General features: G+C 41.0%; 1 protein-coding gene and 1 pseudogene across 1 annotated transcript; both read right to left on the bottom strand.

Annotated features, from left to right (window-relative positions):
* Positions 1-3641: 3641 nt before the first annotated feature.
* Positions 3642-7709, bottom strand: LOC116215159 (annotated as a pseudogene).
* A 250-nt stretch (positions 7710-7959) lies between these two features.
* LOC116215158 (patatin-like protein 2) lies at positions 7960-10708 on the bottom strand. Its single transcript, XM_031550761.1, has 6 exons — positions 10301-10708; positions 9624-9814; positions 9327-9516; positions 8958-9119; positions 8497-8799; positions 7960-8397 (listed from the first exon to the last, which is right to left on the bottom strand). Exons 1-6 carry the CDS (start codon positions 10619-10621, stop codon positions 8092-8094), a joined length of 1473 nt encoding a protein of 490 aa, XP_031406621.1. The 5' UTR covers positions 10622-10708; the 3' UTR covers positions 7960-8091.
* Between the last annotated feature and the right edge of the window lie 3575 nt (positions 10709-14283).

Here is a 14283-nt window from a genome sequence, read left to right as displayed (position 1 = left end):
GAGAGAGAGAGAGAGAGAGAGAGAGATTGGGGCGTGCAGCGTTGTCGAGTGTTGGAAGAAGAAGCAGAGCAGAACAGGGACAGGGACAGGGACGGACAGAAACAGAGGGGATTTCAGATGAAAGCTGTTTTTGAGGAGTGCAACCCTGTTCATTGTTTGAAAAAGAAAAGGTTGTTTGATTGTAACGGAATAAGGCATGAATGTAATAAAGTTGGTAATATGAATACATAAGTAAAAAAATCAATATTACACAAAAACTTGTCTCTCTCTCACACGCTTCCCTACCATAGCAGCTCCTCCAATTCATCCCCAATTTGTCCATGAGCGTTTCTTACCAGGTACTAGAATCCGGAACCTCCCCCTCTTATATAGTCTCACTCCTCTTCAATCCATCAAATCTCTTCCATCATTCCTGAATATAATTCACATTTGGACACACTTATGTGGTCCCCTTCGGGGAATGGAGTTTTCATTGCATCCTCTGCCTATGTTACCGATCAGATACATCGTTTTCATTCCCACCTTGTACTCTCGAGGAGTGGAAACACATTTGGAGGCTGAAAATTCATGATCGCCACAAAACTCCTCTTGTGGAAGTTACTTCAAAACTTCCTTCCAGTAAAGTCCACCCTTAGTCAACTATTTTCAATCAATGACACTCTTTGCATCTTCTGTCAATCTTCTTCGGAAACCATCGATCACCTTTTCCTTCATTGTCCATTCTCTCGTCAACTTTGGGCACTACTGGAATGGGCAATTAGAATTTCTAATCTTGGCCCAATAGACATGGTGCAATGGAGTAAACTCATCACAGGAATTGATCAATCTCTTAACATTCATGGAGATATTCATCACAGGTTCATCCTTCGAGAGGTGGTTTGTATGGACTTCTTATGGTAGCTTTACAACACCACAAGATTGGATTCGAGCACTCTCAACCCCTCCAACTCAACATCTACAATACAGAGGAGACGCAGGGAATACAACAAAGCCTGCTCCACCTTTCCATCACTCAATTCACCCACAAGGTTGCCATCAATCCTATATTACAAGTCAGCTTCGATGCTGTGATCTTTCAACAGTATTTTTACCTCTCAGCGATCTGCACCGACAGCAAATGCACCATCATGTTTGCATGGGCTCTCTACTCAATTGCAACCGACCCCTAACAGGGGGAAGCAATAGTTGCCCTCAATGCAATTCGTTGTGCTCAACAACTTGAACTCCATAACTTGCTTCCACTCGGCGATTGCAAAGACGTTATCGACAACTTGATGTCTACTCATCAACTTTTGCCCGAACTATTAGCTATTATCTTTGTTATGCTATTCGATCTTTCTTTCTTTAACAACTAGACTGTTGTATATATCCTTCGAGCCGATAACTATCTTGTCCATAACATTGCCCACTGGGCAGGTTTTTATAATGTAAATGGTCCTTTTGACATCTCATCCATTCCTCTGGCAATTCGCTTCAGAGAGGAAGAGATGCACCATAGCCCATCTAACTTCTGATGCTTTAGGTTGTGTTTGGCAATTGAGTTGTGCTAAACTCAACTCATTTTAATTCCATATAAAGACAAATTAGGCAAGCTTTTTGAATGACTGGTGGGACCCCTACCATTAATCTTGCCGACAATTTTCCCTTTGCAGAAATTAGAGCAAGACAAGTCAAGTTCTCTGCTTTCCCGTTGGTGGGTCCCAGGATTTTACCGTTCGACCTCATATTTTGTCGTTTTGGGAGTTAAGTTGAAAATTTCTTTGTTGCCAAACAGAGCCTTAATATTATTAATGAATATCCATCTTCAAGGAAAAAAAAAGGAGAGTTAAGAATTGCAATATTTTAACTTGGTTCGAGAATAAAAGCACCAAATGACCCCTTCTATATAAAGAAGCAAATATCACAATCAACAAATGTTAAAAAAATGAAAAGATTCTTTATACAAAAATTATATGAATATTAAAATAATTTTAATTAAAAAGTAAATAATTAAAAAATGATATATTTTTTAATTAAAATAAAAAGAGAGGAAGAAGACGACATTGAACAGTATTGTCCTCTTCCTATTTTCGTCGAAGCTCGGAGCTCAGAGCTCTGGCGAGCCAAGGGGCCCCGAGCCACGCCCAAAGCTCGGAGCCCCATGGCTGGGTTCATGCTGGGGTCGCGAACCTAGCCACGGGGCTCGCGAGCCCAGGTTTGATGAAATCGAGGTTTGGGGCTTGAGAGAGCAATGGTTTGAGCTCTCACTCTAGCCCCGAGCCCTGGTTTTGTTGAACCAGGGCTCGGGAACCCCGTGACTGGGTTCGCAACCCAAGCGTGAACCTAGCCATGGGGCTTCGAGCCTTGGGCGTGGCTCGGGGTACTCTAACCGTCCGTGAGCCTCCCAACTAAATTGGGCTTGGCGAGGTCACATCTGGCCTCACGAGGTTGGTCTGGTTTAGCCGGCTTGAGTTCAGTCGGGTTCCGGGAGGGGTTCACCGGAGGAGGAAGTTCGGCGATGGCAGCTTGCGGAGGCGAGGTGGCTGCGGGGGAGGAGGGTGGTAGAGGGCTGGTGCCTTTCAAAAATTTGATGGATGGTTGAGGATAGTTTAGTAAATTGATTCCTATTACATATCCGTATTAACTATTACGTACATGGAGGTGGTGCATTGTAATTTGAGGTCTATTACGGAAGAAGTTCCATCCGTAATTGTAATTACGATTATGGACACAAACATACAAAGTAATCGATATTACGTATGTAATATATACGTATTGTAATTCCTATTACAATGAAACAAACGCATCCAAAGTAAGTCGCCTGGTTTAGTTCTTTATCTGATCAAAGGCCATACCCTGACCAAGCTCCGAACCTGAGGCCGTGTTCAGTGCAAGAAATACCTATAAAGGAAGAAACTGAAGTGCGTTACTTCCCAGGAAAAATAGTAAGTGCCTGAGAGGCAGGCCCTGATTATTCAATTTTTTTCTTTGCCCATGAGAGAGAGACGACCAAAATTTATTTTTGTGTATGAAGCAACCTCTTCCTAGATGCGCTGGTGAAAGATCGTTCAACGATGATTTTATCGGGAGCTGAGGATTCTTAAATAGAACTCTCTCGACTCCACGCTTCAGCTCTTATATATTATATTTTTTTGGTTGGAATTTTATATATTATAAATTGATTGATTGATTCCAAACTAATAAATTAATCGTGCTAGGTAAATGTTCATACTCTTTCCATACGGTAGTGATAATTAAAGAATCTTGACTCTTGAGCTATCATCAGTGTCAAACCGGTGGCGGGGCCATTGGAAACTATCTTGGGCAACGCGGCATGCCCGTGAGGCGACCTCGCCAGACGAAGCTGGCTAAGAACTCTTGAGAGCCTCTTTGTTGGTATCCTGGTTCTCAACCTTGAGTCGTCCCAGATCTAGGTTCACCCTTGAGACAGGCTTCTTCAGCAGCGCCTCGCCGACTTTGACCCGGTAATTCAAGTTCTTCTCCGTGCAAAATCAACCGAGCAAGATCGACGCTCAATGTATCTTCTTGAGGCCACATGATACTGGACATTATCACCTATATCAAGAGTCTGCAAAAATTCAAATTGAAGCATCTTATTATGATATGCTCATATACCTGACTCTGAGATAATTATTCTTAAATTCTACCGGGCTTACATAGACTTGTACTCAACTTTCAACTTAAAAACTCGAGCTGATAAGTTGTGAAATTCAATATCATATAAACTATTCTATTTTCTTTTAGTCTTTCGATATGAGATTAACTTTTCCCAATTGACTTTTATATTTTCAACACCTGCCCTCACGTGGCACCGTGTGGTATTTCTCATGATTTGCCTACACGTGTCACGTGAACCTTAACTGTCATCCCTCAACAACTTACCTCGAGCGGGTCTCTCATCTCTCCTAGACTCGGGCCTTAACTGCCTCGAGGTGGGCTACTTCTTCCACACTCGGGCGAGGGGGATCAACTACTACGAGTCGGGCTTCTACTTCCAATCTCAGACTTTACTGACATGGTGTGGGATCTTGCACAGACGTGCCCCCAGGATCATTACCATGGGTTTTGATATCATATTAAATTTTCATTGGACTTATACGGGCTTGCACCCATTTCCACTTAAAAGCTCAAGTTGATGTTGAGAATTACAAAATCCCATATGGAAAAGATGAAAGAACAACCATTGGTTTATATGAGACTTGGGTACCACCACTTATCGGCTCGAGTTTTTAAGTGGAAATGGGTTCAAGCCTCGTATAAGCCCAATGAAAATTTAATAGTTATATTTGAGGTGAAGGGCCTTGAAGAGCATTTAGAGGTGATAGTCGACCATATCAGAACTTGCTCGCATGAATTATCGACCAATGGGGTCTCGCCTCTGCTCGTTAACCAGCCCAAGATGCCCCATTTAGTTGCAGCCTTGGCACCGTACCCTTATTTTCCTGAACCGCTTCCTAAGGATATCACAAGAAATCTCATACAGTCCATTGGCTGTATGGCGAAGAAGTCTGAGCATCCTTCTGTTATTGCCTTTGTCACCTCTCCCATAACCACCAGTGTCTGAAATTAACAAACAGAAGAGTAATATTTTAGCATAATTTGATGACAAGTTCGTATGGAATCAATTAAACGGGTCTAACAAATCAAAATTTTCTGGTTTACTACCGTGATACTTACCAGATTAGTTGCAGCTACACCTCCATCGATCATGTTGAGCTCTTGCACTTTTCCATCCTGGTCTTTGGTCTCAAAGTAATGTTCTGGGAGATATGTCAGTGCGGCGGAGGTTGAGATGCATACATCCAAGAGCATGGCATCAAGTTCCAGCTTTCTCTTCACCTGACAATATGAGAAGTTCAATTTAGTTGTGCGGCCTTTCTGTATACAGAACAACTTCTGCTCAATAATTTATCTATGCGTGGACTCAAAATGCAGTACAAAAATTCTTACTCATAACTAGAAAAAATGGCAGGTTGGTGGAGACACTTTATGTCAAATGTCGGAATCACAACATTGATAAGTGTCTCATGCAGTCCCCTGGTCCCCAGCTTCTCCCCGAGAAGCTTGTGTTGATATTTCCCATCATATTTCGGTCCCGTAAGGGCTCCGATCATCTTTGTGACTGAAGCTAGCAGTTGGCAACTGCAGTTTAAAAAAAAACACATCGTATTAATTACAAAACTTGTGTCTCGATTGAGATAAGAGGCGTCTGCCATTCTGGCTAAATATATGAATAATCTACTTCGTTGTTAACCTGCTTTCTTGTGGGAAGATTTTAATGTAGCAGAAAAGAAAAAGTTAATTAGGTGTATATGTGGGATTAATGTCCTTAACACCCACGTTGTCACGTACTCTTAAACACTCGCCTTCAACAATTGACCTCGAGCTGCCGAGCAGTGCACACAACATTGAGTCGGCATGGTGTGAGTGCGCATGCACGAGTAGGCACGCAAACGCATCACCTGCATTATGATACCATATTAAATATTCATTGGACTTATACGGGCTTGGGCCCCTATCCACTTAAAAGCTCAAAACTGATAAGTGGTACTCAAGTCTTGTATAAACTAATGGATATTGATTCATCTTTTCATGTGAGATTAATATCCTCAACAACCTGAAAAAAGAAGAAAAAAAGAAAAGAAATCATATGTCTTGATATGTTTGTGATTTTGATATGCATATTTACTGGATTGGTTGCTGCAACGCCACCATCGATCAGATTGAAAATTTTGACTTGCCCTGATGGTTCTTCCGTTTCAAAGTAATGTGCCGGGAGCTAAGTTGGGTCTGCACTCTGTAGAGGTTGAGATGCAGATATCCGAGAGGCAGGCATCAGTGCTTGGCCTTTTCCTCAAGAGGACAATCGATCGACACATTGGAGAAGTTCCCCAAAATGAGAACCAAGTAATCCATGTGTGCTTGTTGAGATCGGGTTATGATATATATAACCAAATCTTGTTTACATGAGAAGGGAAAATTACGAACCTCTTATCTGGAAAATATGGCTGGTTGGAGATTCTTGATGTCAAATGTCGGGATGAGGACATTAGTCAGTGTGTCGCGCATACCTCATGCTACCTAGCTTTTCCTGGACGATCATATGCAGGTACTTCCAATTGTATTTCGGTCCAGACACGGCTTTAACCACCTTGGCAGCTGGAATAATTCGGCTGCAATCCGAAATCCAATCCTCGATTAATGACCTATTAACAACTCAATTGATGGGATTAAGTGATTTGTGCTGGATCGTGACTAGCAGTATAATAATCAATCAATTAAAGCCTCTTCAAAACCTGTGTCTTCTGATGAAAGCAAAATGAGAACCACAAGAAATGCAGGAGTTACATCCGTCCTAAAGTACCGCAGTTCCTTGACAAAATGATAGAACAAAGATTAAAGAACCGAAAACCCACGTTGGGAGAGATTTATCCCTTAGTGATCCGACCTTGCTTTAACTAGATTAGTTGGAGCTCAGTGGGCTTCTAGATACGAGAGCTTATATCAAAAAGAAAGATGAAAGAACCAAAATAAAAGCACCTCATGGCATTATGGAAATATGAAAACATTGGATCGTACAATACAAAGAGCATATCTTGTGGCTAGCATCATCAATAGATGAACTACCCCATGAAATTTTTCTGTAAGTGGACCTAAGACAGAGTCGTCAACATCAACGAAGGAAAAGTCATCACACCTCCCACTCTGTTTGAGCGAGTCAAGCATTTTTGTCTGGATCACATGATCATCTGCCTCGATAATAACCTCTGTTCCGATCTATGGCATTGCAATGACATCCAAAACACGGAAAACGTACTCATCCTGTCATCCACGAACTCTCCCAGCATCAGTCCTATCACTTCCATCAGAAATGCAAAAAACTACCACTAATACATGACGAATGCCCGCATCATAGTAGAAAACATATAGCAGAAGCTGAGGAAGTGTTCGTTGACAGAGACTCAAAAATATCCTAGGATTTGAGCCGAGCAGAGATCCGGGCCATTGAAAACTTTACTGGCCAAGTATTGAGCAATAGTAGCTGAGGCAACGGAAGCAGGCTATTTACCGTGGTTGAGGATTTTGAGGAGGGCGAGGGAGGAGATTTAAACCTGCTTGGAGGTGTTGATGGCCGGGGAAGTTTCCGGCAGGGGGTAGGCCAGCCCGCCTCCAGCTCTGGCGGACGTTCGCTGTAGCCTCTCCGAGCATGACATCGAGCTTTCTCTCCTGTTTTGAGGATCTTTAATGAGGTTTCAAGGTTTCTCTTCAGCTCCTGCCGGCAACGGATTTCCTGATGACTTCAGCCACAAGGAAAGCAGAGCTTCAGCTCCTATTCTAGAAGGAGAGAAATATTATTTTGGCTCCTGAAGTTTTGCCTTTGTACTGAATTGCGCCTGGTGAAGGATGTAAATTACCCTTTAGAACAACATAGTCTCAAATTTTGCCCCAGTTTGACGTTTACATGAACACGTCACCTATCTCTGAATCCTATAAGCTTCAGATTGCGTAACCACATTAGTGCAGTTTCAAGCAGAAGATTGAGTTCCTCTGTCTATGATTAGAGGCTTGGAGCGGTCTGGAAGTGAAGATCAGGCTAGAGATCCTGTGGTCAGTCGGTATTTGGCAACTTATCATTAAGGCGGTTCAGGATTTGTGGTTAATCATCATTCCCCGTGCTCTTATAACCTTATGGACTACGGAGGACCCGGTCCCTCATGGTTAGAAGAATGAGAGACTTATTTAATCACAAATTATCGTGAGTGTAATTTTTACGTAGATCGTGGCTTGCGAGAAGTGCCTAGTTTCGTCTGGACATTCATATCCTTCTTCAAGCTCTAAAGAGATATATTCTCTTCGTTTAGGCAATACTTATAGGACTTTTCATACCCCGCTTTTGTACGATCTTGTTTTTAGCCTCGATCTGGTTTATTATGGAAAAAGAGAGTACAATAAAAAAAATAGATATTCAATAAGTGCTACTTTTTCCACTATTTATTCAATAAAAGAAAGAAAGGAAAAGTGATTGGAATTACACTTAATCGATCGACAACTGCATAAACCGATTATTTATTCTAGCAATGTTATTTTGAATTACAGTATTAAACCAGTTGAGGGACCACCCGAAGTTAATCGTGGATTTAGGATTTTCTTCGGCAAAACGGTGTGCCCGTGAGGCGACCTCATGAGACGAAGCTGTCTTTCCTGCGACAGAGACCTAGCAAATCTCCTGAGAGCCTCTTCATTGGTCTCCGGCTTCTCAGCGTTGAGTCTGCCCGTCTCTAAGTTCACCCTAGAGACAGGCTTTTTCAGTAGTGCCTCGCCGACTTTGACCATGTCGTCCAGGTTCTTCTCCGTTGCAACATCAACCGAGGCCAGATCGCCGCTTAATGTATCATCCTGAGGCCACATGATTCCATACATTATTAAGTATATCAAAAAGTCTATAAAATTTAAAGTACAAAGTTTGAAGCACCATATTAAGATATGATCATATACCTGAATTCGGAGATAGTTATCTTCAAGGTGAAGGGCCTGGAACACCGACATGAGATGATAGTCGACCATATCGGAACTCGCTTGCATGAATATATCGACCAATGGGGTCCCGCCCCCGCTTGTTAACCATCCCAAGACGCCCCATCTAGCTGCAGCCTTGGCACTGTATTTCCCCTCCTCTTTCTTCGAACCGGTCCCTAAAGATATAACAAGATACCTTCGATAGTCCATCGGTTCTATAGGGAAAAAGTCTGTGCTTCCTCCCATTATCTCCTTTGTGACCTCCCCCATAGCCACCAGCGTCTGAAATTAACAAACAGAAAATGTATTTTGGTTTGGGAATAATTTGATGCCTTTGTCTGGAATTAATTATGTGAAACTAATTACTGGTAAAAGTAATCAGCTTGTCTCTACCCGAAAAAATGTAATCAGTTTGTCTAATTAACGACTGCGATAGTTACCGGATTATTGGCAGCTACACCTCCATCGATCAGGTTGAACTCTCTCACATTTCCTTCCTGGTCTTTGGTCTCAAAGTAATGGGCTGGGAGATAAGTCGGCGCTGCTGAAGTTGAGATGCATATATCTGAGAGCATGGCGTCGATTTCCGGCTTTCTCTTCACCTAACAAGACAAGAAATTCATTTTACTTCTGAAAATGATCTATTCCTTCTCTATATATAGAACTAGTTCTGAGCCTTTATGTTGACCGGTCCGGTCATGTTAACAAAGTCATTATATGCAATTGAACCATCAGGTTATTGAAAAGTTTGTTCACAGACACACGCGCATATGTATACATTGTTATGGATCAAGTAGAGGAAAACTTACCTCATAACTAGAAAAGATGGTAGGTTGGAGATTCTTTATGTCGAACGTCGGAATCACAACATTGGTCAGTGTCTGGTGCAATCTTCTGCTTCCCATCTTTTCCTTGACAAGCTCGTGTAGAAATTTCCCATCATACTTCGGTCCCATAACGGGGCTGATGATCCTTGTGATCGGAGCTAACAGTCGGTAGCTGAAATTCAAAATTTTGAATTGAAATTCATTGTATGAATTATAAAAGCTTGAAATCTTGATTAATGCTGCAGTTTCGGCTACAAATAATTAAGCTACGGGGTTAACCTGCTTTCTTGTGGGAAGATTTTAGGGCCTTGGCTAAGGTAGAATTCCTTGATATCTTTAGCAGCAAACAGGGGGCGGTTGTTGTTGTTTTCGTCGGGGCTCGTTAGCATGGCAGTGACAAGACCACCCGTGCTAGTTCCAGCAATCACATCGAAATAATCAGCAAGTCTTGCATCCTCACCATCTAGTTTCTGCGAACAATTAGGGTAGGAAGCTATAAGATCAATTTTCCCCTTTTAGCACTACAATAAAGATTAATGAGAGTATATATATTTTGCATTTAGTGTGCATATATATTGTGCTTTCCATGGCCGTGCTTCACTTCTCAAAATGTATGTATTGCAAAAACGAGTATATATGTATATGTGAATGTATCTATACATAATATAGATGCCAGCTGCTGTGTAGGTTAAGATCATATCATTCTTCATCATTATTAAGAGTTCCAAACTTATGTGTCTGGCTCATTGCATATATGATTTCAGGCACAGCCTGCGCTTTTGCTGAAATGTCTCGTATTAATGTAACAGTTTCTCACTGTTCGCGTGAATAAAACAAACTCAAAATCAGTACAAGAAAACCGCTATGCATGATCGTAAGATTATAGAGAATTTTACATGAAGATTCCCATCTTCACTATAGGAATCTTCATCCACTCAACGCTCTGTTGATCCTACCTGAAGCTCGGACTCGAGGAAGGCGAGGATAGTCCCGGGGATGAGGCCCCTGATTCCACCCCCATCGATGCTAAGAATAGTAATTAGGTTCCCATAAGTTGGCGGCTGGAGAGGAATACTCTTTGTTCTTTCCATCGTCGAAGACATTAACAAACGCTGAACAATACGAGGAAGAGCGACGCGGGGAGAGAGAGAAGGGGAAAGAGTGTTCAGGAAAAGGCTTGAATTGCTAAAATTAGATAGAGAAGAGTTTATGGTTCTGTTTGTTAGGCTTGAGATGGGATGTTGAACGGCTAAGTATTGGTACTTATAGGGTTTCATATGCACTTTCGAATCCTACATTAATTTCGACGAATATGTTCCTCCAAATTTGACCAGATCAATCCCACATTCATCCCCAATGCTCATGGATAAGAGATAACTAAAAGGGAGAAAAGTCTTAGCCATCAATAGGGATGGACTCAGGATTTAGACTTGGAGCGTGGTCCTCGTGAATTTGAATAAGAAGATATTTTCCTCACCCCGCTCAGTCCATCTCTAATCAATACAAGAACTTCTGTTTTGATTGGTTTTTTTAAGAAGTAGATGGCTATGTATGACACGTGCATGCATGACTCATGATATTCGCTACTAGGCTAAGTGAGAATTGCTGGTTAGATGAGGACTTTCGAGGAGACTTGCAGGTTAGAATATTAGACGTACGGAAGTCATAAAAGGAAAGCCACTCATATATCAACTGTTGTCTTTAATTCTCAATTGGCGAAAGTAAAGCCCTATCTAGTCTTAGGCGACCCCCAACTTGATGCGTTGTATGTTTCAAGTGGTCTTGAAAATTATTGAGTTCGAGGATTGAGCGATTGGATTTGGCATTCAGAAGTTCATAAACTAAGTTGTTGACCACGACTGCATCATATCATCTCGATAGGAGTAGATTTATGTGTGTTGAGAGCCAAAAAGTCCCAAATCAATTCACAGAAAATCACAAGTTATAAGAGACTGGGTATAACACAACCTCTTAACTCGAGTTTTTGAGTTGAATATGTGCCCAATCAATTATTGGTTTAGTGAGAATTCTGCATGATATTAGAGCGACTCATGTGTATGCATGCACATGTAGGCTCAGAAAGCATCATATCTAGTCTATTATTGAGGCTACCAAAGTGCCCCTCACGTTAATTAGACTCGAGTCTGGAACTTGTGATAAAGAAAACCCTAGCTACATTATTAATTGTTGTCTTTAATTCCCAATTGACGAAACTACATACAGCCCCCGAATTATTCTTATGTGACGCTCAACTTGACGAGTCGTATGCTTCAAGTGGTCTCGAAAATTATTGAGCTTGACGATTGAACAATCTCTAGATGGATTTGCATTCAAAAGTTCAAAACCAAGTTGCTGACCACGACTGCGTCATATCATTTTGATAGGAGTAGATCTATGTGCGTGCTGAATCTTATAGGATTTGAAAAGTAGGCATCTGATATCGAAGATGGTGTAGCGCGGTGACACATTTGATAACTAAGAGGCTTCAGGTTCAATATCTAGATGAGATCACTTATATCCCTTTATTAATAGTTTCGAATTTCTATTTCAACATACTAAACCCATGGGTCTTCCCGGTAACCAGAAAGAAAATAGGCATCTGATACTGTACAATTCTAACTTCATATTTCTATTTTAGGGATAATCTATGATTCACCCTTCGCTTCATTCTCCATTCCCCTTTTTAATTTTATAGATAGATCTTCGTTTGTACCTGTGCGCACCCGAATTTCGTCTCGTCGGGGCACGCATGCGCGCGCCTAAATGCAACGCGGCTTGGGAGTATCCACCTTCCCGGGGACGCGCAACGGACGCACGTGAGAAGGAGTCGCCACTTGCCATTTTACGACCCGAAGGTCGAGGGCTGGCAAGTTACCCGGATCTAGGGGTACGGGGTACACCTAATTGCTAAGGCATATGGTCTGTGAAACCCGAGGTTCCGAATTCGGGGGTTCTGTTACATGCGAGCCTATATCTCGCATGCCCTATCGGTACTCTAACTTGTCTAGGCTTGCCATTTTTATTTAATTACCGCTTAATTAAGTTCCGCTCACTCACGCGTTTTGACACCGTAAATTCGAAGAAACACTCCGACCGTCTGCTCTCCGACCGGGATTTTTACATTAATAAACATACAACATAAATCCTCACATTGTTCTCTCAAATAAATAAAATACAAATTATAACAATTGGATCCCGGTCGGTTCGCATTTCGGTTATTATCCCACTCATGCTCACCGTATAGTTTGAAAAGACTGAAATTGAAATTAAAGTGCGCTCTCGGTGTATAAGGGCATTGGGCCCCATGATCGTCGGTTATGGGCGTTGGACCCGATGTGAATCGAGTCCTAAAGGATCGGGCTCGATCCGCAATATAATCAAGTGCAAAAGATGTAACAAGCAAGTTCAAATAAACAATCAATGGGGTTTTATTATCACCAAATTTACGTGGATTAATTGATTATTAACCGAGGAATCTTGGCATACAAATCCTACCCTAAAACAAGTAAAAGGCAAGACGGGAATGGCATGTAGCATTCAGCATCATTTACCGGACCTGACAGACTGTGTGTGTCCGTGATCAAGTCTCGAATGTGTGGGTTGATTTTAAAATGTTATGTATCGTGACACTTTGATTATGATAGGTTATTATAGAATGTGGATTTTGACACGAGAATCCTACAGCCTAGTGCCTAGCCCGCTATCCCCATTCTGTTTTCTATTAGGCCGAATATGCGATTAAGTCAAATGTTGGTATCTTAAACCGTTATTCCCGATCTAACTACCCAAGATCATGCATAGATAACAATAAATTGTAAATACGCCTTTTTGCCTTTGTATAGAAAATTTATTTTTGAAAGAGAGAGAATACGCAATGCGGGCCACCTCGGCCTGTGACCGGCGCTGACTGATTCCCTGATTCTTCTAGGGTTATACGAGAACCCCAAAAAGTCAAAGAAACGGTCAATCTATCCGGAAGTGATCTAAAAAGAACTTCCACACCCCGACTTGAATTACCTAAAATTAGGAGGCCTCGAGTCAAAACATGCAAGTTCTTCCCAGACGTCCATGTCACATCGGATCACGAGTCTCAGATTTTAGTATGAAATTTGCGAATTTTGAAAAGAAGGCGTCAACACGTATTTGCAATTTATCGACGCGTATTTCCGATTAATTACCAATTCATGCAAAATTATTAAGGTCGAGTGAATTAATTAGTCAAATGAACGTCCCGTTTACCCGATTGGTGAAATCATTAAGTTTAATTAAAATCTGCTGAATGCTTTATTTTATTTTTTTGGATTTCGAGCCGTCGAAACGATCAATAATAGATCGCCTGATAAACTCTAATTTCCAGTTATCTCGAAAAATTTGCAATAAGATCGAACAACATAACGTAGAATAATAAGGACTAATAAAGCAACAGAAAAAAAAAAATTTCAAGGACTAAACTGAAACAAATCAAAACAAATTTGGAGAATGATTTTTTTCTAAATTCTATAAAATTTGGAGAATGTCCGGGAAAGTATAAAATGGGCTAGGGTTATTTGAAATTAATTTTTTTGAAATTCAGGGCTTTTGTTTTTTTTAAAAAAAATGAATAAATGTTGCAGGGACTAAATTGAAACAAATTGAAAAGTGTATCGGAGCGATTTTAAATTCTAAAAAATTCGGAAGATGTGCTAGAAATAATGAAATAACCCAGAGTATGTTTGAAATGAATTTTTAAATTTAGGGCTGATTTTAAAAAATAATAAATACTCCAGGGAATGAATTGAAACAAATGTAAAAGTTTTCTGGAGCAGTATTTGATTCTGAAAAAAAAATTAGGGATGTGATGGAAATATCGAAAATGCCATGGAACTGGTTTAAAATTGATTTGGGAATTTGGGCAGGATTGAAAAAAATGAAAATTCGTTGCAGGACTAGAATGGAACAA

The sequence above is a fragment of the Punica granatum genome, chromosome 7 (assembly GCF_007655135.1).
Source record: "Punica granatum isolate Tunisia-2019 chromosome 7, ASM765513v2, whole genome shotgun sequence".
NCBI lineage: Eukaryota > Viridiplantae > Streptophyta > Magnoliopsida > Myrtales > Lythraceae > Punica > Punica granatum.
Note: the sequence above shows the minus strand (reverse complement) of the source record. Positions and strands in the feature narration are given on the sequence as shown.